We start from the raw sequence: 21,444 nt of genomic DNA, 5'->3' as shown, positions 1-21,444 counted from the left end.
AATTAAAATAAAGAAACGAAAAAAAGTCCACCGTCCACCGATATAAAATGCATGCGTTTTGGATGTGGTATTAGAATTAAATTCTAGAAATTGTTGACTTTTTTTCGTCCCACCAATTCAATTTTATGTGAATTAGAAGAATAACGTATCCAAAACTTCAAAATAGAATTTTACCAAAATGTTGAAAATTCGGATGGCCCGGAAGCCTTGTCCGGGACGCCGGGACACGACTTCGTAATTCGGGCCATGTCCCGGATTTTACGGGCTAGTTGGTCACACTATGTATAAATAATTATGTTAATGATAAAAAAGATCAAGGCAGGTTTTGTTTATATTTGATTCAGAGTTCAACCACCATTTCCATATAGCTATTTCAGCATCCTTATGCATCATCGTTTATGTTAATGTTTATATTACTGAATTGGGAACTGAATATCCTTTCAAATGAGCTAGCATCTATTCCCATTTAAAAAATCATCGATTACGTCATCACGGATGGATGACGTCACTAGTATGATACAGAGTGTCCCAGACCAATTTATCCAGGCTATATCTCTTAAACGAATAGAGATTTTCGAATGGGACAAAAACTGATATTTACAATACACTTTAATATGGCGTAGAAAAAATCATCCCCTAAAGATTCATCCCTTAGTTACAACCCCTAACTTTAATCTTTTTAATAGTACCCTATATATTTTTTTATGGTTTTGGATGTGGACTTCTATCGTCTATTCAACAAATTTTTTAAAGATAAAATCGGTTTGTAAATAATCAAGAAAATATCAGTTTATTTTTTATTTTTGTTACGTGTCCCAGACTAATTTTTCCAGACTATATCTCTTAAACGAATAGAGATTTTCGAATGGGAAAAAAGCTGATATATTTCATTTATAATAATACACTTTAATATGGCGTAGAAAAGTCATCCCCTAAATATTCATCCCTTAGTTACAACAACTAACTTTAATTTTTTTAATAGCACCCTGTATATTTATTTATAGTTTCAAATGTGGTCTTCTATCGTCTATTCAACAGATTTTTTAAAAATAAAATCGGTTTTTAAATGATTAAGAAAATATGAGTTTATTTTTAATTTCTGTTAATTATGGTATAGTTATTAAAAATTAAAGTTAGAGGTTGTAACTAAGGGATGAATATTTAGGGGATGATTTTTTCTACGCAATATTAAAGAGTATTACAAATGGAATATACCAGTTTTTATCCCATTCGAAAATCTCTATTCTTTTAAGAGATATAGCCTGGATAAATTAATCTGGAACACATAACAAAAATAAAAAATAAACTGATATTTTCTTATAAATAATAAATAAAAATTTATACGATTTTTATTCAGTTGCAATGCGAAGGCAAAACAATCTTGGTTTTCATTTAGAATACGGAGAGCAGCCCAACACTCTGAACCGACGATTTTCGACTCTTATTGGAGTCATCTTCGGAGAGGCGTAGGCCTGCTGCTCCATACTCGAAATGACCAATCATGAAAGCTTATCCCCACATTGCAAATGACGTGTATGGATTAGGTGACTAGCGTCATCTGGCAATGGAAAGATAAAATTTTCAATCCTAATAGCAACATTAATAATATTGAAAGATATTAAAAATATTACTAAAAGATTTTTAATTTAAAACTTATTAGATGATGAAGTTTTGGATCCTAATAGCATTATTAATAATATTTAGAAAATATTAAAATATTACTAAAAGATTTTTAAATCGAAAACTTATTGGTCCATTTCCTTGGTAACACCTCCAATGCTTCTAAAATTTGCAAGCCAAATGGATGCTGAAGCGAAGAAGACAAGAGGGAATTCAAAAAACTTACAATTCACGGCCTCGTCTGTTCAGCTGGTAAATTCCAACAGAAAATTGACCTAGTTACTCGAAGGAGTAAAGACCAATATAAAAATTTTATTTTTAATTCAGTTGCAATGCGAAGGCAAAACAATCTTACTTTTCAATTAGAATACGGAGCGCAGTCCAGTCCCTTGAATCGCGATTTTCGGCTCTTATTGGAGCCTCATCGGAAAGAACGTAGGCTTGTTCTCCATATCCCAATTGATCCGTACTGAGAGGTTTTCTCACCCATTGCAACTGAAGTGTATTTGTGAAAAATTTGTTGAATAGACGATAGAAGACCACATCGAAAACTATAAAAAAATATACAGGGTTATATTAAAAAACTGGAGTTAGGGGTTGTAACTAAGGGATGAATCTTTGGGGGATGATTTTTTCTAAGCCATATTAATGAGTATGGCAAATAAAATATATCAGTTTTTGTCCCATTCGAAAATCTCTATTCGTTTAAAAGATATAGTCTGGATAAATTAGTCTGGGACACCCTGTATATGCCAAAAAATCATAACTTAAAAATAAAACTCGATCTGTGTGGGGAGTTTCAAAGTGGCCTATTCTCGAAAAAATTAATTTATTCGAAAATTTTGAAACTCTGTAGATATAAAGTTGGTTATAATATAACCATATCTTTACATTATTATTACAGTGGAACCCGCTTATTGAAGTACCGGTTATATGAATATCCCGGTTTATGGAATATAAATTCGAGGTCCCGAAACGTTTCTATTTATTCCTTAATAAATTTATCCGTTTATTGGAATACGTATTAATAAAACTAAACCGCTTATTAGAATATTATTCAGGTCAACGAATAAATTTTTACCTACAATTTCGAATTTCCTAAAAATTTAAAGTATGTCGTGTATTATGGTTTCTCACCAAGGCCTTCGAAAGGCCTATAGTGATGTTTTATTTATTTTATTTGGGTTTGTCAGATAGGTAATAAATATTTTATTGCGATATTATGAGTACCAATTCAATCGTTTACCGACAAATTCAGTCGCAAAATAATTTCCTTTGTCTACAAACTATACATATTGTCACCCCAACCTGTTATAAAATTTTTAAGAAACAGTTCGCCCATCCTAATCGTTTGTAAAGTTATAAAACGTTTTCGGATGGCCAAACCATTGTAAATTTTTCTAATTTTTATAATAATTCAGAGCAACAAAAGCGACTAGTATTTTATGTAACAAAAAAAAAAGCTACAATTACCGATTATTTTTTTAGACTAAATAAGTAATTTTCTTATTAAATAATATATTATGTATTTTAATACAAAAATATTTACATAATCTATACAGGGTGTCCCGAAAAGAATGGTCATAAATTATACCACACATTCTAGGGTCAAAAATAGTTCGATTGAATCTAACTTACCTTAGTACAAATGTGCTCACAAAAAAAGTTACAGCCCTTTGAAGTTACAAAATAAAAATCGATTTTTTTCAATATATCGAAAACTATTAGAGATTTTTTATTGAAAATGGACACGTATAATTCTTATGTCAGGAACATCTTAAAACAAAATTATAGTGAAATTTGTCCACCCCATAAAAAATTTATGGGGATTTTGTTCCCTTAAACCCCCCCAAACTTTTGTGTCCGTTCCAATTAATTCATTATTGTGGTACCATTAGTTAAACACAACGTTTTTAAAACTTTTTTGCCTCTTAGTATTTTTTCGATAAGCCAGTTTTTATTGAGATGCGGCTTCTTTTTCAATATATTTACGTAAAAATTTTATGGGGGTTTTGTTCCTTTAAACCCCCCTAATGTTTGTGTACGTTCCAATTAAACTATTATTGTGGTACCATTAGTTAAACACAGTGTTTTTAAAACTTTTGTCTCTTAGTCTTTTGTTCATAAGTCACCTTTTATCGAGATGTAGCTTCTTTTTCAAAATATACCTAAAAATGTAAATTATAAATAAATTTTCAGATTATTAACAGGTCTCTATAAACGTACTTAACCATATACAAATATGTGGTGGATTCGACAAATATTCAAAATATCTCGATAAACACTGGCTTATAGAAAAAGTACTGAGAGGCAAAAAAGTTTTAAAAATAATGTGTTTAACTAATCGTGCCACAATAATAATTTAATTGGAACGTACACAAAAGTTTGGGGGGGTTTAAGGGAACAAAACCCCCATAAAATGTGTATGGGGTGCACAAATTTTACTTATTTTTTTTTTAAGATACTGCTGTCGTAAGAATGCCACATGTCAATTTTCAATAAAAAATCTCTGAGAGTTTTCGATACATGAAAAAAAATCGATTTTCATTTTGTAACTTCAAAGGGCTGTAACTTTTTTTGTGTGCACTATTGTATATAGGTAAGTGAGGTTCAATCAACCTATTTTTGACCCCAGAATCTGTGGTATAATTTATGACCAATCTTTTCGGGACACCCTGTATATTGCATACATTTTATCTTAATTACTCTATGCATCCACATAATATAGTGTAATTTGGTTTTTTAATAAATACGTTATGCTATTGTATTATTGACATAAAAAGACCTAACACCATATACATATACATATTATCATAGTATGTACTATAGTTACGGATACTCGGTACACTTATTATGGCTAGCCACCAATGATCGGTTATTAGAATATCCCGGTTATAAGAATATTTTTGCTTGGCACGAAGGCTATTCCAATAAGCGGGTTCGACTGTATAAAGAAATAATTATAACAAAGACCACGGCAAAAGTCTATGAAATATTTACCCGAATTGAATATTTTTCCAGATTACAAAAATGAATGAACAATGGAAAAATAACACGCCTGTAAAATTTCCATTATTTTCCTAATTATAAAACAGAAGCAATATATTTTGCCCCTGTTCCATTGTTTTAAAGTACACTCTAGATAACATCTAACAAATATTCGTAAGCGAAACTTCAGCTTTAAAAAGAATTAAACGTTTAGAGGTAAATGAGATTTATTTTCGCTAAGGGGATAGTAAATCGGAATAAATTTACTGCATTCATTTTTTAGGAACGGCTTCTTTATCAAATATACTTTTTAATAAGTAAAATTAAGGTGACCTCTAAAATTATTCGTAAAATCGTATTTTAATAGTTATTTATGATATAAGTGTTAAATCAAAGAAGCGGCTCTAATTATGCTAAATGAAACCAACTGTGTCGCAAATTCCTCGGTAGAATGCAGTAGGATGTGGGTACCCATACTGAAAGAGGAAGTCAATAGAAAGAAAATACCACGATTAGTAAGTCAATAACATATCGAGTTAATACAGATTTTATATTTTAGTATTACTCATTGTATATCTATGTATTATTAATATTATTTATAATTTAAACATATTAAAGTCAGAATTTGGTATTAGTTTTTTGAAGGTAAATTAAATGTAAGACCAAATACTTACGATATCGGGATAGTATCACGAGGTTTTTCCTGGTTTTCCCTCGTGATTTACTATGGAATCTCTAACGCGAGAATTTTACTGCCATCGTTGCATTTGGTTGTCTTTTTAAAGACAGATCACATGCTATGATTTTTTTGCGACGGATATTCTTGAGTTGGGATTGATTTCATCTAATCGAATGAACTATCTTTTAGTAAAGTCGTCCCAGGAACGCAACTCATAAATATTCGCGATATCATTTTAAAGTCTTCTACTTTAAAATGTATAATATACGTCTGAATTGCCAATATAAATGAGTCAGATTAAATAAATTATTAGAAGAATTTTTTTACTTAGCAACAACATTGTTGTTTATTTTAATATTATTTTGTATTTTGACAACGAAACCCGATTTGGGCTTCGAAACGTTAATAAATTAATTTGTTACTAAAATTGTGGCTAATTTCCCATAGAAAATACTTAATTATAAGTGTTAAAAGTACACGTTTAAGGCACGCATGTGAAAGTTTGCAGAATGAGCGATAGCGAGTTCTGCAATTCACATGAATGCCTTAAAAATGTACTTTTTAACACGCATATCATACAATATTTTTTCTACAAACGTAATTACAGGACAATATCTACAAAAACTTTTACTTGAACTTGACTGACATTCCATTTTTATATTTTTTTGACATTACATCAAAAGTGCCTATACGATCAATACGAATTGCAGTGCCATAAAAATTTTAAGGCACTAGTGCCTTAAAGTAGCATTTTTAACGCACGTATGGAGTGCTAAAAATTGCATTTTTAACACGGTTGTAGAAAATAGTTATTTTTCTATTCTCATACTATAATATATCAATTATGATGTCACTACCTGTATCATATTGAACTTAATTATGATACAGATTTTCATTAAGATACAGATTTTTCGCGATATAGAAATCGCACCATAGAATCGCGATATGGCATTCGCAATAAAGGTGGTACACGCGCAGTGACCAATAGCGAGTCAAACTGTCAAACTGACAAACTACTCAATCTATTTGTGTTACAAAATTAATAAATTTGAATATATTTTTTGTTGTAAATGATCATAGAAAAAATAGTGTATACAACTTGCATTTAATTATCATTATGAAGCTCGTACTCTATACGAATCTCACCGCATACGGCTCGTTTCGTAACCCTCATACTCGCTTCATAATGACCGTCATTATATGCTCGTTGCATAATATACTATTATGATACAAGTGTTTAAAGTACAATTTTAAGGCACGCATGTGAAAGTTTGCAGAATGAGCGAAGCGAATTCTGCAATTCACATGAGTGACTTAAAAATGTACTTTTAACACATATATCATACAATATTTTTTCTACAAACGTGTTAAAAATGCAATAATATAGTTTAAATTAAATTTTAAAAAACGTTTTAAGAAACCTTTAATACATTGAAAGGAGATAGTTTTAAATTGTATCGTATATTACGACCTTAGCAACCATTGTTGACTTAATTATTTACGGAAGTTTTGAAGCATCTGTTAGAGGTCTGTTAGTTTTTTAATACGCGGTTGTGGATTTTTCGTTAAAATGCAAGAAAATATCGTAGAAAAAGATCAATTTCAAGTAGTGTTACCCAAAATCGGTCTTGGTCTTGCAGTCTTGGTCTTGTTCTTGCGTTTTCGCAAGACCAAGACCAAGACCGCCTAAATTTAGCAAGACCAAGACCAAGACTTACCTTGCAAGACTTTAGCAAGAACAAGACTAAGCCTGCCAGACTCTTGCGTCTTGCAGTTAGAACTGAGGGTCGTTTTAGTGAGTATGTAAGTTCGACTATATTCTTAGATACCCTATGAGAAACAAAAAAAAATTGTAACATGAATTTTGAAAATTGGACTTATGCGCATTACGAACAATATCATAAACATACATAGCGAATCAAAATATCCATTAAATGAACACTCGACTCATTTGACATGTACTCAGAGGTCATTATTATAATGTAAAAATAAAATTTTTTAGTACATGCTTTCTCAGCAGCCGACTCCTTTGCTCTGAAATTAATTGTCCTGGTTTTAAAAATAGTCGTCTTCTAATCATATTCATATATGTAACACAATATTCCTGCGTTGCGACGCCTACAGTAATATCGAATATCATATCCAAATTTTTAAAAATATGTCACCTTAGCATTAGCACTTATAAAAATTTACATAAATAATTTTTTCATTATTAGTTTTCTAGGAATGTAATCACAAGAAATAATCTTATCCGTATACATTATTATAAGACTATTATGTATTGTTTTAGCTGACTGTGTCCTGTGTTATGAGGTCACCCGGCTAAACAAAATTTGCCGAGACATTGCTGCTATTGTTTATAGCTATAGCTATAGCTATAGCTGCTATTAAAAAAAAAGATCCAATTTTAGAGCGCATTTTTAAAATTTCTTAAAAATCTTCCTTTTTCTCCATGTAACTTGAAAATGATAAGAGATACAGTAATGAAAAATAAAAAAGAAATTTTTATCTGAAAAAGCCCTACATTTTTGTGTGGTATCTTTTTTCGTATCCCTTATCTTTTTCGAGTTACATGGAGGAAAAGGAAGATTTTTAAGAAAATTTAAAAATGCGCTATATAATTTGATTTTATTTTTTTTTAAAAACATTCATTTTAATCCAGTCCAACTTTTTAAACATAGAAATAACATTATAGTAAAAAGTATTGTAGAAGAAAAACGATGTATTTAAATTGTGATGGATGGGGGGTTAAATATACTTCTCATTTCTTCTTAAAATACATTAGTCATCAATTTTTTTCAGAATATCTCGCTTTGTTTGAATGTAATCGACATTTAGTATTGCTCGTTTTAAAGGTCTTCTCAAGCACTACAAAAGTTATTGGTATCATTATACACCTAAAATCGACAGTTTCTCTGTTATTTCAAGTTAAACACATCGATTTGAGCATGCAGCAAAAACACAAACTCTTCTTACCTACCATATCCCTCTTTGTATTTTAACTAGAAAATTTATGAAGGAACGAATCTCTTTGTTTTTTATAACCTACAGAAATACTATATATAGTTTTTTTTGTTACATGCATAGTTTTTAAGGTATTCGCAAAAATCCGTCCGAAAAGGTGTCATTTTTCAATGAAAATGGCCAATTTTTAACCACGAGCAACTCAAAAAGTATTGAGTTTTCAAAAAATATTTAAAAAACAATTTTTGCTTAAAATTAAGTTCTCTAGCCTCTTCCGTGGCTATTTTAACCAAAACATTTTTCACCCCTAAGAAGGGGTGGGAACCACCCCCCAAGATAAAAGCGGCATAGGGTAGACTTTGTTTCTTGAGCTATTCCCTACTTACTGTGAAAATATCAAGTAAATCGATTCAGTAGGATGGAATTCGGAGCCAAATACCCTCATTGAGTGCCCTAAAACAAAAATTCTCTACATTAAAGTTTATATTTATCACTTAAGGAAAGTTTATTCAGGAAAATATCTGGTTTTTTAAACAATTTACATTGCTTGTTTGCACACTCTTTTTCATTAAAATATTGCAATGTCTCTTTGTGCTTTTTCTGAGCTTAAATTATATATGTCTCTGCTTTATGTAAATAATGTCTATTGAAAAACATAAAGCTGAATATCCTTGACAACGCTACTTGTGTATTCGACTTCTCAGAAGTTAACCCGAGCATTCACAAGAAATTGCAAAGGTAAGTTCTTTTGGGGTTAAAACCTGCCTTCTTATGAATATGGAGGAAACGTTAACGTGAATTGGGGCGGAAATGACAGTACAGGTCGGAACAGCTTAGTTCATAATGCTTATTTTATGGGTTGTGTCTTATGGCCTTTTTCTCGAATGTCTAGTAAGAGGATTTAATTAAAACGAATAGAAGAAAAAATGTTGGAAATATTTTTGTGGCTCAGTAGAAAAAATGTAAACGAAATAGCTGTTAATAAATTGGCAGAAGGATATCAGTTACACTGTGTAATAATTTAAGCGATACACTTTATAATTTTTTTTATTTATTTATAGTACTATACAATTATTGACCTGGTCTCTTGTGACTAATCCAGGTCGTTTCCTGATGGGATCACAGTAGTTTATTACAATATTATTACTTTAAGAATTTTTTCTATTTGACTAATTAACAATAGCCCTAATCTACTACTAATTATGAAAACTACAAATTGTAAACAATTCTAATAAACAATTCTAATGAACAAATAATAACAAATAAACAAAAACTAATAAACAAAAGATAAATTATTACTTTTTTTTTGAACATGTAATTTTTATAAAAGTGCTCCCATTTCTCATACTCAGATGAGAAATGCCAATTTCTCATACTCAGATGAGAAATGCCAGCACTATTCATCTAAAAATAGTCACGAATAATTTTAAGTGCAGGTCTAATCGATTTTATGATATTCTCAATGGTATTTCGGTGAGCCTCAGACCATTGAGTTTTAAAATTTCAGGTTTTAGTTTAATTTTTTTTTGTTTGATTAATATTTTTTTTTGATTTTTGATTTATTTTATTTTATATTTGATATTAATTTTTAATTATTTATTATATAAATATTTATTTAATTATTCCAATATTTTATTTTATATTTTTATATGTAATTTTAATTTTTTTTTGTATAATTTCTTATTCAAATTCATAGAGGTTGGCTATTATTTACTTGATTTCTTCTTTATAAATATTTTAAGCTTCTTCTTCTTATCTATAGTGCGCTGACGAATTAACCTTAACCCTTTCACTATTTTTGTACATCACCATGTACATTGAATTTTATTGCCCTATATGAAATTCAGAATTATTTATCTCCTAATCTACATTTGTACATCAGAAAGTACAACCTATTTTAAAGTTTTTAGGTTGGTAGTAAGTGCGATAAAGTTTGACAATAGACGTTAGGCAACATTTAAAACGTGAGTGGCGTGTTGTGCAAACAGGTGCATTTAAGGTTATGTGATATATTTTACGTTTTCTTGTAAATCTACTAAAATTAGAAGTTTTATGATTTGCTATTGGTAAGTACATGTTTCAACGTTGGAGTTCCATAATAATTTATAATGCTTAATATAATACAAAGTCCACAGATGTAGTTTGAATTAGTATGTACATTACCATGGACAAACGCAGTTTGTGGACAATATATTATTAGACCATGTTTTTGCAAAAGTTATAAATTTTATTTCTATTTTGTATTAGTAGTGTCGGTATGGTGGAGACGCGAGACAATAAATTGTTGTGGGAGGGGCACCCCTAAAAATTGACTAAATTTAGTTTTCAAAAGTTTTATTTTTTTTGTTTTATATGGATATTTACTAATGTTTGTCCTTCATACGTTTGTTTTTGTTTTTTAGATAATGGCAAACGCAAGAAAAAATTCAAAAAGACAGCTAACCCAAGAAGAACTTCTTTATTATCTTGAGAACGATGATGTTTCAAATATTGAGTACCTGGCAGATGATGATGATGGTTGGGAGTCAGACGAAATATCTAGAGAACAAAGAAATAATGATATTCTAGATGTAACTATAGATAAAAATAATGGAAATGAAAATGAACCTGAAAACAGCGACGTTGAAGACGTAGATTTGGCAGATGAAGAAGAAAGGTTGGGGCTAATTGTAAATGGTGAAAATATGGGGGAAAATGACAAAGATGAGTTGAAAAGGAACCAAACAAATTTTGAGAAAGAACATGGTCTTAATGACAAATCAAAAATAAATTGGATACAAGGGGAAAATGTACAATACGAAACAAGAAATGTTCATTGGCATTCAACCGTTCCGACTACCCCTGTTGTAGATTTGCCACCACGAGTTGAATTTTTTACCAAATATATTCCCGATGAGATACTACAACAAATGGCTGATATGACAAATTTATATGGTACACAAAAAAATATTGCTAGATTTCCACCTACAAACTTGGATGAAATCAAGACTTTTATTGGGGTCCATATTGTTATGGGAAACTTACAGTTTCCTAGAGTCTGCATGTATTGGCACCGTAGTATGGGAATACCATTAGTAAAAGATTCCCTAAGTCTGTCTAGATTCTACAAGTTGCGACAGACAATATATTTGGTCGATATTTTGAGTCGCAATGAAGACAACAAAGATAGGTAGGTATTTAGATAACAAATTTTGGTAATTTTTTTTATATATAATAATTTATTAACAATCAGAATTTCATATTCTCTAAGTTAATTTGATAACAAGCACAATAACAAAAACTATAATATTGTACCCTAATATGGCGTTATGAGGTACATCACCCAGCGATTTCACCTCAGTTTCAGCGAAGATCTATGGGCCATAATCTTCGCAATCTTCTGTTGTTTATTGGCTGCAGTATGTACCACGGGGCATTTGCGATGGTGCGTAGAATTTTTGATTGCGTTCTTTGGATTATTTTTGTATTTGATTTGCTGGCACAACTCCATAGTTCGATTCCGTATGTCCATATAAGTCTGATGACTGTTTTATAAATTAGCAGTTTGTTCTCAATAGAGAGTCGATATTTTCTACCAATAAGCCAATTAATTTATTTCACTCTCAACTCAATTTGTTTTTTCTTCTTCAAAATTTGCTTAAATTTGCTTTATTTATATTGGTTTGTTACAGATTGTGGAAAGTCAGATGTCTGTACGAGTCAGTAAGAAAAAGATGCCAGCAGCTACCACTAGAAACTAACTTGTGTGTCGATGAGCAAATAGTCCCATTCAAGGGACAAATAAATATAAAACAATATATGAAAAACAAACCCAACAAATGGGGTATCAAAATATACATCTTGGCTGGCCAGAGTGGACTGATATATGATTTCTTGATTTATCAAGGTTCAACAACGCCCATTAATCCCATTTACGTAAAATATGGATCGGCAGCTGCTGTAGTTATGCAACTTAGTGAAAGAATATCTGAGAAAAACCACGGCCTATTTTTTGACAATTTCTTTAGTACCTATAAGTTGATCCAATATCTGGACTCCATATATAAAGTAGCCTTAAAACCAATATGGACATATGGTGTACAACTATGGGGTACGGCCGCAAACTCAAACATAGAGATATTGGAACGCTTTCAGTCGAAGGTACTACGGACCATAACAAATGCACCTTGGTTTATACCTAACAGAGAAATCAGAGACGATCTTCAAGTAGCCACAGTAAAGGAGACAGTGAGTGAATACAGCAGCCGCTATTTGGTAAAATTAGAAAACCACCCTAATAATCTTGCACTAAACCTGCTGGATAATAGTGAGCAGACTCGGAGACTGAGGAGGCACAAACCACTGGAGCTACCACATAGGTTCTAAGCAGCAATGAAGTGAAGTGTCGTGCAGTGCAGTGCAGTGAACTACTTACCCTTTCAGGGCACAGTTCAATAATTTAAGAGGCTAGTGGAGTTTTTGTTATCATTGGATAACAAATCCAAATTTATACTTACACCCCTTTGAACAAACAACTAACATGCTTATAATTTTTTTTGTTTATTGATTGCATGTAGTGAATAACTTATAATAAAAAAAAATCTGGACTCCAAGTCTATATACTGTATAGGAACCATAAGAGTTAACCGGTTTGCCAATCCAAAGTTACCCAGCGATAAAGAAATGAAAACAAATGGGCGTGGTTTTGCTGCTACCGCAATTAGCAAGGACGGTATTGTCATCACATAATGGTATGATAACAAGGCAGTGCTGACAGCATCTAACTTCGTTGGAATTGGAGAGTCGGATGAATGTAAAAGATGGGACAAAACAAGAAAAGAATATGTGCAGATTCCCAGGCCTGAAGCTATAAGACGATATAAGACGGTATAAGACGATACAACAGTAACATGGGCGGCGTCGACAAGTTGGACTTCTTACTAAGTCTATACCGATCCTATGTCAGATCAAAGAAATGGACTGTGAGAATGATCACTCATGCCATTGATTTAGCCCTGGTAAATTCATGGCTTGAGTATCGCACTCAAGCTATTCTTTTGGGAGTAAACAAGAGGGAAATCCTTGAATTGTTAGCTTTTCGCCAAGAAGTGGCCGAAAATCTAATCTGCAGTAGACGTGCTTCTAAAAGAGGCAGGCCTTCAAAAAGGTTCGAGGATCCAGGTCCCTCCAAAAAGAAAAAAAACTGAAATAAGTCCTCTAAAAGACCTTAGATTTGATGGATACCATCATCTTCCACAGTATGATGATAAAAAGGAAGCCTCAAGATGCAAAAATGAGGAGTGTAAGAGCAGGACACATATATTTTGTCAAACATGCAAAGTTCATTTATGTATTTTAAAGGAAAGGAATTGTTTTTCCACATTTCATACAAAGTAAATGTTATAATTTATATTACTTTTGACAATGATCAATAAAAACTTAACACTCAATGTTTTTTTTTACTTCCATGAACTTTTTTTGTCCATTGTGATGGACATCCTGTACTGGAAGGGTGGGGGTAGTTAAATTCTTTTTATGTAAAAAAATAATCTATAGTGCAACAATACTTTGTATACCAAAAATTAGAATTTTTTAATCACTCTAAAGGGAAGTGATAGTGAAAGGGTTAAGGTCAGACGTCTGTCTTTTGTGGCATGCAAAAGTTTGCCAGTGTTATTTATGCATGTCCAATTCTTTATATTTTGCTGCCACGGCATTTGTTTGCGACCTACTCCACTTTTGCCATCAATATTTCCTTGGTTGAGTAGTTGAGGGATGCGATATAATTCAGGAATTTTTGAAACCTACCAGGTGTTGTAAAGGACGATGGCAGGAACAACTTCTACTAAAATGCAACCAAAAATTTGGTGCGGTTTTTTTATTTATGATGTTTTTCATTTGTTAAATTTGCAATTTTTAAAGATTTTTAATTTTGCAGCCTAGGATATTTATTTTAGAGAAAAACTTTTAAATAGAAAATTATAGTAAATTAAAAAACTTACAATTTAAGCTATGGAAAGTTTAATTTTGTTAATAAGTTATTGCAAAACAGCCGGCCAAAGGTCCAAAATGGCCGTTTATTGCAATTGCATCGTTTATTGTAAAAATAACTTTTATGTATTTATTAATGCTTTAAAATGAAGATCTTCTAATATCAAACATAAAAAAAATTGTAGAGCCCGATTGGCGAACTTGTTGCTTAGATATTATAAATTGTTTATCCCAAGGGGTCAAAAATGTCCAAGGCTATAACTTAAAAAAAATCGTAGAGAGTTAATCCAAGATCCACTCTCCTCCTAAAGACTTATATTTTCATATTCTGATGTAAATAAATGCGTATAACATTTTTCAACCTCTTATTTCGGGTTTGAAAATAAAGGGGCAAATTTTGTTATAAACATTTAGAACTGAAGCCGCCCCTGTACATCCTATGAGTTTCTAATTTACAGGGTATTGTTGATGAAGACAAAATAAAGATTCAAAATAAAATAAAAATTTTCTACGACCAACTGAAGCCGAGATAATTGTTTTTGTTTTCTTAAATCGTAGTGACTTTATTTATAACAATTAAGAAATTATTTCATAGTCATTGACTAAAGAAATAAAATTATTTTAACCGAAAATTACATTTAATTATTAAAAATGATTTTTTAAGTGTAGTGGAGATATATTTTTCGTTACGAATGTGATTTATTGTGTCGGCTGCCCTTAGCGACGGTTAGCAACTTATAAATACATTGAATCGCAGTTTTTGCTTTAAATTTTAAAGCACCGCTTGGATCGACATGAAATTTGGCAAAAACATAGATAACAAGTCAAAGAATAAAATGATATTGGGCCTCCGTGTGCTTTTGTCCCGGGGGTGAGGTTCACCCCTTATAAGTGGTGAAAAAATATATGCTCAAAATCAGTTCGGAAATTGACAAAACGTCTAATTCTAAGCACCTTTTGTTCTATTGAATTTTTTCACCAAGTTAATATCCTTTAATTAAATACCTTTAATTTTCAAAAAAAAAAACACGTTTTAGGCGGTTCATAATAGGTTCATATCCGTCAAATTTCAAAGTGAATTATTTTAACTTAAAATAACCAAAAAATCATGCACTTTTTGGAGAAAAATCATTACAACTTTTTTAAAATGTTAAAAAAATTTGTAGGTATATCCGTTTTTTAAAAATGTTTCTTACATAGCATCAAAAGTAAGCAAGTTACGCTGAAAATAAAGTTGATCTCTTTTTTTTTGGTAAAAAAACTGGGGAAAGTCACCCCCTAATTACTATCTTAAATCAAATTAATCATTACCGCTTTACAAGTTATTGTACTCATCAGCGGCGGCTCGTGGGTCAATCTTCAGGGGGGTCATTTTGGTTTGAAAACTTCAAACTGTTGATTTTTTAAAGTATTTAAAAGATCTTTTAGCATTTATATTTTAGATAAAAAATACAGACTTAGATAAAACTCAATACTATTTACCCTAGTTTTCCGAAAATTAAATTTGTCTTTTTTTAGAGTAAATCTTTTAAAAAATATAGGAAAAATGGTATGAACAGGTTATTGACTGATATATAGATAGGAATATTTATAGTATAATAAATTGTAAATTTATTAAAACGAAACTTACTTTAAATATTTTTATATTTTAAGTCAATTCTTCTATCCTTTAGTTCTGCAAAATAGTCTATGACCTTCTCATTGAAATTTGGAATGCTCTTGACAAGCGTTTTCTCGATGCTCAGCATAGACAAGGCACTAAGTCTAGGTTGTCCCATCGTATTACGCAGGAATGTTTTTACTCTTTTTAAAGTAGAAAAACATCTCTCACTTTCCACGGTTGTCATAGGGAGTGTGCACAAAATATTTAATAACTTCACTGCTTCAGAAAATGTTTCAGACAAATTCATGTTAATAAAAAGCTGAAGTATGGCTACTGCACCAGCACTATTGCGAAAATCCTCACGACAATATAAGACTTCAAGTTCCGATTTTAGTTTGGAAATATTCACTGTGGGATAATTAGCCGTCACCATTTTTAAAATATTTTGCGGAAAGTTGGTAGTGTATGCTTCAAATTTCTCTATGTAGAATAACTGTGAAATCATGAGATGATCATTGAAACTAAACCTGTGATTTATTTCAGATATAATAATATCACAAATTTCAAGTGCAGTTCGTCGCTTTGGATCCTCTGCAGTAGTTTTTCTTTTTTTTGCTGTTGATGTGCTTGGTACTTCTGATTCCAAAATAGTATTTCTAATTATTTGGATATTGTTGTTAAAAGACAGGATACAATTTTTGACAGATATAACATCAATGTCTCGCATTTGCAATTGTTTAAACAATATATCAACATGGGGCATTATTTTATGGAAAAAATTTAACCAAAATAAAAAATGCTCATCTTCCAAATGTCTTTTTAAACCAGTTGCTTGATTCATATTGTTACCATCTTGCTCCTCATCAATAATTTCCTCTAAGCAAGATTTTAAATCATCTTTATAAGTGTATACAATTTCAACACATTTTGTATTGAAAGCCCATCGAGTAGGCGCAGCTTTAGGTAGCCTTACTTTAACCACTCTATCCAGAACCATCGTACGTTTTGGAGATCGGCCGAAAAAGGACGAAAATCCGTGTAAATTTGCAAAAAATATTTTTATCGGTTTGTGTTGACTCGCCGCTTTTTGGAGGATAAGATTAAATTGATGGGCATAGCAGTGAATGAAGTGTGCATTTGGGTATATTTCTTTAATTTTTGTTTGTACTCCTCCCAGTTTACCGCTCATGACTGATGCACCATCGTAACTTTGGGCAATCAATTTTTCAGGTGCTTCATTAATTTTTAATAATTGAAGTTCTTCCAATATTACATTAGTTAAATGTTGTGCTGTAGTACCTAGGGGGTTAACAAATTTCCAAAATCTTTCATGTACAATACCAGTTAATACATATCGCAATATGATAATCATCTGCGTTTTATTGGAGCTGTCTGTGGTCTCATCTACTTGAATGGCCACAAAATTTGTCTGGCCAATCTCCTTCATGATATGAGTATGCACAATGGCTAACATTGATTCTAAAATATCGTTCTGAATTGTTTTCGATGTTCCTTTAAATACTGTACTTTTTTCAATGTGTTCTTTAAACATTAAATCCAGTTCAGAAACAAAATCGATAAGGCCCAGAAAAATTCCACGATTATTGGAGCTGTCACTTTCGTCATGACCGCGCAATGCAATTTCGAAAACTCCACAAAATTTTACACAGTCGATTAGTTTGTTTAAAATATACCTATTTTTAGATACCAATTCATTAAAGTCATGCACAGATTTACGATATACACTATCAAGTTGCTGTCTTATGTTAACACGTCCTAAACTTGCGTAACTCATTGATGAATTTATATGAGTAGTTGAAGAGGCATGTTTTGTAATTTTCACTTTTAAATGCTTAATGTCAGTTACTCCATTTTTCGCCCATACAGCGTCATTCGAAAACAGTAAACACGGATAGCAAAAAAATGCATTTCTCACACTGCAGCCACAAATCCAATCACACAAATTGTACATTGATTCTTTAAAATATCTTTGAATGTCCTTACCCCTATCCTTTGTTGTTTGTTTTAAATTCATGTTTGGTTTTGGTCGACCACTTTCTTTTTTCTCAAGCCGCCGTTCATAATTTAGTGTTCCAGCAGATTTTAAGGCAATTATTTCGTCAACAACACTCATCTTGTTTTTGTTACAATCACAAAAAAATCCAACAAAACAAAATAAATTACGCAAATACGCCGCGATCGATATAGACCTGCCGTGAAGTGCGGTCAGCAGACGGTAACTAACTAAACGTGAGGCCGTCGACTCTACTAGAGGTATACGACGGAAAGGTCACTCCCACTCTCGCCCACGAAATTGCTATCTGCCGTCTCTTTTCTATTTTACATGCATTTGTCCATAAGCCATAAGAACTGTATATAGACAATTTAAAATACGGCCCAGCCACGGGCTTGTGTATAGCGCGAGGCGCGACGTTATTATATCTATTATATTTGTTTTGCCAATGCAGACTGCTGAGAGAGAATTTTATATTTCAGAGTGAAGTTTTAGATAAAAGATATTTTTAATAAAATTGGTATTTTTATGAGATTATTTTAGGGGGGTCATTGACCAATTGACCCTAAGGAGGAGCCGCGCTTGGTACTCATGTATTATTTATAGGATCTGTAAGTATCATCGGTTCAAAGGGCTTATTTAAAAAAATGATTTTAAGGTAAATCTGTTTTAATTTATAATTTTGAAAAAATATTTTTCTTTAAAATAACTTAAAATTTATTAGTGTGACCAAGAATCACAAAGAGTAAAAAATGTAGTTTATGCTTTTATGAATATTTTTCATTTTTTGCTTTTTTTTGGAAGGCTAGTTCATTATTGACTAGTTCAAGTCCTTTTAACCACAGCCCCTTCAAAAATAAGCACTTTGAATCGAAGAAACTTACAGACGTAAACGACACATACACGAGTAAAACAACATTGAAGTAAAATGGATTAATTAATTTTTTGATGCTAATTAAGGGGAGACTTTCCCGAGTTTTTTTTGACAAAAAAAACTAACTTTATTTTCAGCGTCACTTGCTTACTTTTGATGTTATAAACTTAAAAAAAAACAGATTTACATATTTTTTTAAACACTTTAAAAAATTTGTAATGATTTTTCTCCAAAAAGTGCATGATTTTTTGGTTATTTCACGTTGAAATAATTCACTTTGAAATTTGACGGATCTGAACCTATTTTTTATTAACTAGAACTTTGTTTCTACTGGGTCTAGAGAGTTCATGCATACATCATTTTTTCAATTTTTAATTTGATAAATTTTTGATAAAAATGGTTTTTTCAATAAAATACTTACTTTTTGAAGGTATTTACTCGAAAATAACTCGAAATGTATTAACTTGGTAAAAAAATGCTATGGAACAAAAGGTGCTCAGAATTAGACGTTTTATCCGTTTTAGAACTTATTTTGAACATATATTATTTCACCCCTTATAAGGGGTAAAACTCACCCCTGGGACAAAAGCACACGGAGGCTCAATATCATTTTTATTCTTTGACTTGTTATCTATATTTTTGCCAAATTTCATGTCAATCCAAGCGGTGCTTTAAAATTTAAAGCAAAAACCGCGATTCAATGTATTATAAGTTGCTAACCGTTGCTAAGGGCAAGCGACACAAAAAATCACATTCGTAACGAAAAATAAATCTTCACTACACTTTAAAAATCAGTTTTAATAATTAAATGTAGTTTTCGGTTAAAATAATTTTTATTTTAAGATAATTTAAGTCTTTCTTTAGTCAATGACTGTGAAGTAATTTCTTAATTGTTATAAATAAATTCGCTACGATTTAAGAAAACAAAAACAATTATCTCGGCTTCAGTTGGTCGTAGAAAATTTTTATTTTGTTTTGAATTTTTACTTTGTCTTCAGCGACAATAAACTGCAAGTTAGAAACTCATAGGATGTACAGGGGCGGCTTCAGTTCTAAATGTTTATAACGAAATTTGCCCCCTTATCTTCAAACACGAAATAAGAGGTTGAAAAATTTTATACATATTTATTTACATCAGAATATAAAAATATAAGTCTTTAGAAGGAGAGTGGATCTTGGATTAACTCTTTACGATTTTTTTTGAAAAAGTTATAGCCTTTGACATTTGACCCCTTGGGATAAAAAAATTATAATATCTAAGCAACAAGTTCACCAATCGGGTCCTACAAATTTTTTTAAGGTTTGGTTTTGAAAGATCTTCATTTTAAAGCCTTAAAAATACATAAAAGTTATTTTTACAATAAATAATGCAATTGCAAAAACGGCCATTTTAGACCTGTCGCAATAATGTTTCGCAATAACCTATTAACGAAATTAAACTTGCCATAGCTCAAATTGTAGGTTTTTTAATTTTCTATTTAAAAGTTTTTCTCTAAAATGAATATCCTAAGCTGCAAAATTAAAAATCGTTAATAATTGCAAATTTAACAAATGAAAAACGTCATAAATAAAAAACTGCACAAAATTTTTGGTTACATTTTAGTCCAAGTTATTCCCGCCATCGTCCTTTATAATACCTGGTAGGTTTCAAAAATTCCTAAATTATATCACGTTTTTTCACCCACAGCCTGGGGTACTTATCATATGGCCCTAGTATCCAATTTTTCGTGCCTTTCATGCAAAAAATGCTCTCCAATATTTTGTAATAAAGATGTTTTGTAAAACAACTTGTTTATTGGAATATAAATACACTGATGTACGTATTTACAGGGGAAAAATAAATGCTGTAGAAAGAAATTGAAAAATACAAGCTGATCAACTCATAACAAATAAAGAAAAATGTAAAGAACAGTAAGTATTGTAACAAATACTTAATGAGAACCCCAGACGTCTTAAGATGAGCAAAGCGACAGAACTACTACTGAAAGAGTAAATGAAGCTACTATCCATCTAAAAAAAGCATTGATAATCTCTCCCTAAAAACAAACCCAGTGCTCTATTGCTTTATGGTGTCGAGTCCTGGATTGTGAATAAAATCGTTCTAACTCGCTTTGAGACTTTAGAAATGTGTTGCTATAGCAGAATTTTAAAAGTTTCTTGGGTGGAGAAGATTAGAAACTCCACAATACTAGAACGTCTTAGCAACACTGCTGAGATTATAAAAAGCGTCAAGAAGAGAAAGCTCAATAGCAGGGAAGAGAAAGATAAAGAGCAGGCAATCGCAATCCAGGACGAAGAAGAACCTCATGGTTGAAGCACTTGAGATATTGGTATGGTGTTGATACAAGCATGTTATTTAGGGCATCAGTGAATAAAATTAAGATAGCTATGATGGTAACTAGCGTGCTGAAAAAACATGGTACATGAAGAAGAAAAACGACACAACTTCTATAAAAAGAAAGAAAACTGATAAAAGCAAGGAGAAGGAACACAATTGAGTACACAGACGTAGAGAAAACTGATAGAAAAAATAGCCAACAGCTTAAATATTTTATTAAATGAAGAATTTGATACCTGAGTTAACAGACACAGTAACAGCATTGATCACCAAAAGAACAAACCAGAAATTTACTCAAGTACTTCAACAAATAAAGAAACGAAAAGCAGTTGAAACAGCTGATATTCCTGAAAGCAAAATTTATGAACATATTAGCGTCTGCGTGTATTATTCA

General features: G+C 31.3%; 2 protein-coding genes across 2 annotated transcripts in view; one reads left to right on the top strand and one right to left on the bottom strand.

The window, feature by feature from the left end:
* Positions 1–21,444, bottom strand: part of LOC114327909 (ras-like protein family member 10B) — a 549,551-nt gene that overhangs the window by 214,059 nt on the left and 314,048 nt on the right. The gene's annotated exons all lie outside the window — the stretch shown is intronic.
* Positions 11,097–12,765, top strand: LOC126881064 (piggyBac transposable element-derived protein 4-like). Its single transcript, XM_050645079.1, has 2 exons — positions 11,097–11,420; positions 11,923–12,765. The coding sequence occupies exons 1-2, from the start codon at positions 11,161–11,163 to the stop codon at positions 12,614–12,616; spliced, it is 954 nt and encodes a 317-aa protein (XP_050501036.1). The 5' UTR covers positions 11,097–11,160; the 3' UTR covers positions 12,617–12,765.

The sequence above is a fragment of the Diabrotica virgifera genome, chromosome 3 (genome assembly GCF_917563875.1).
Source record: "Diabrotica virgifera virgifera chromosome 3, PGI_DIABVI_V3a".
Taxonomy (NCBI): domain Eukaryota; kingdom Metazoa; phylum Arthropoda; class Insecta; order Coleoptera; family Chrysomelidae; genus Diabrotica; species Diabrotica virgifera.
This window is presented reverse-complemented; position numbering and strand designations above follow the sequence as displayed.

Excerpts from the sequence above, each read along its gene's own strand:
- LOC126881064 (XM_050645079.1), top strand. The coding sequence starts at position 11,161 with ATGGCTGATATGACAAATTTATATGGTACACAAAAAAATATTGCTAGA. Across the intron at positions 11,421-11,922 it reads AATGAAGACAACAAAGATAG|ATTGTGGAAAGTCAGATGTC; the intron begins GTAGGTATTTAG and ends GGTTTGTTACAG.